Source organism: Priapulus caudatus, unplaced genomic scaffold (assembly GCF_000485595.1).
Source record: "Priapulus caudatus unplaced genomic scaffold, Priapulus_caudatus-5.0.1 Scaffold5528, whole genome shotgun sequence".
Classification (NCBI taxonomy): Eukaryota; Metazoa; Priapulida; class Priapulimorpha; order Priapulimorphida; family Priapulidae; genus Priapulus; species Priapulus caudatus.
The window spans coordinates 1,610-3,142 of record NW_014582589.1 but is presented as its reverse complement, the minus strand read 5'-3'; the positions used below and the strand labels follow the sequence as shown (position 1 = coordinate 3,142).

The 1,533-nt window shown below is 44.7% G+C and overlaps 1 protein-coding gene across 1 annotated transcript in view; it reads right to left on the bottom strand.

Annotated features, from left to right (window-relative positions):
- Positions 1-242: 242 nt before the first annotated feature.
- LOC106819992 (sulfotransferase family cytosolic 1B member 1-like) overlaps positions 243-1,533 on the bottom strand; it is a 2,500-nt gene continuing 1,209 nt past the window's right edge. Inside the window, exons 4-6 of the mRNA XM_014824556.1 lie at positions 1,284-1,467; positions 921-1,015; positions 243-440 (exon numbers count right to left, since the gene is read on the bottom strand). Of these exons, the coding sequence (XP_014680042.1) occupies positions 243-440; positions 921-1,015; positions 1,284-1,467 (477 nt within the window). The remainder of the gene's footprint in view (positions 441-920; positions 1,016-1,283; positions 1,468-1,533) is intronic.

Genomic DNA, 1,533 nt, shown 5'->3' with positions numbered 1-1,533 from the left:
GGTTAGAGTCAGGGTTACAGTTAGGGTTATGGTTAGAGTCAGGTTTACAGTTAGTGATAGGGTTGGGGTTATGGTTAGAGTTAGTGTTAGGGTTAAAGTCAGGGTTACAGTTAAAGTTAGGGTTAGAGTCAGGAGTAGCGTTAGTGTTAGGGTTACGACTAGGGTTACGGCTACGGTTACGGTTAGGGTTAGAGTTAGGATTAGGATTAGGGTCACTGTTAGGGTTAGGATTAGGATTAGGATTACGGCCCTATACCTTTGCGCATGATGGGTGCAGCGTTAGGGTCGCGCAGTCCATTCTTCGTGAGGAAATTCCAGTTCGTGAGCGGGTTCGTGCGCATGCGCTCGAAGTTCGTCTCAGCGACAATGGCCGACACCTGATCGTCACTCAACTGTTTGCCTAGAAACTCAGCAATGCACCGCACGCCCCCTGCCAGGTCCTGTCCGAACAGAGATGAACCGAATGAGACCTGTGCATTATACGAAAAGAAGAGGGTGGGATAAGGAGACGGAGGAGGAGGAAAAGGAGGAGGGGGAAGATAAGGAAAAAGAGGAAGAAGAGGAGAAGGAGGAAGATGACAGACAGACAGACAGGCAGACAGTCATGGTTTGGTTTGGTTACATTAAAATCAAACTGTCAAAACCTTTACTGAGCTAAAGGATAAAAGAAGAGTAAAATAAGTAGATGGTGGCAGACTATAGTGAAAGCCATATTACACAGAAACATACGGAGACAAAAGGTAAAGCCCACACAAAATGATTGGCAATGCAGACACACTGATTTTGTCATACGAGAAAAACACTTTTCTTGTGGAATTTTCTACAAAGTACACACAAGAAGACGAAGAGCGAAACACGGAACACGTATGTGCTGGTTACGGTCAGAGATGGTTACTATGGTTACATATCCAAACATTAACCTCCACCAGGTCTTCGTAGAACAGGAACAAGACATGGCCGCTGTCTCTCTGCTCCCAGTATTCCAGATTGTGATCGAAATAGTTGCCAAATATCACTGAAAGAGAAAATGTTTTTTTTAAATTCTAAGCAGTTGACACGGAATAAATTACACTGCTATACATTGCCTTACTCTAAATGACCATACAGCCGGTCACCCTCCCCCTATTGTACTGTATACTACGTAAATTACCGCCATCAGAATAAACACATCATTAAATCAGATGCATCTATTTGATTTTCTTGACGACACTGTGGGGGTACGGTGAAACACTAGTACATTCAAGGACGTGATAGCAGCAGCGTAGATTTAAATGCATGCGCACCTTGGTCATACGCCATCTGGTTAAAGTAACTGCGCATGGAGTCGGTCGAAACAAGAGGATCTGTCGAACTCTTGGCAGTTTCATTGGCACCCTTCCCCGCTGGCATCGGCACTAGATACCGATCCTTGACCATGAAATAGCCGGAGACCACCACGTCCTGAAAGTTTCGACTCACGTAGATTATCTGCCGAATGGAATGATTATTCGGTTAGAAGTCACATGCGTTGAGATTTGTACGAATATGAGCTTT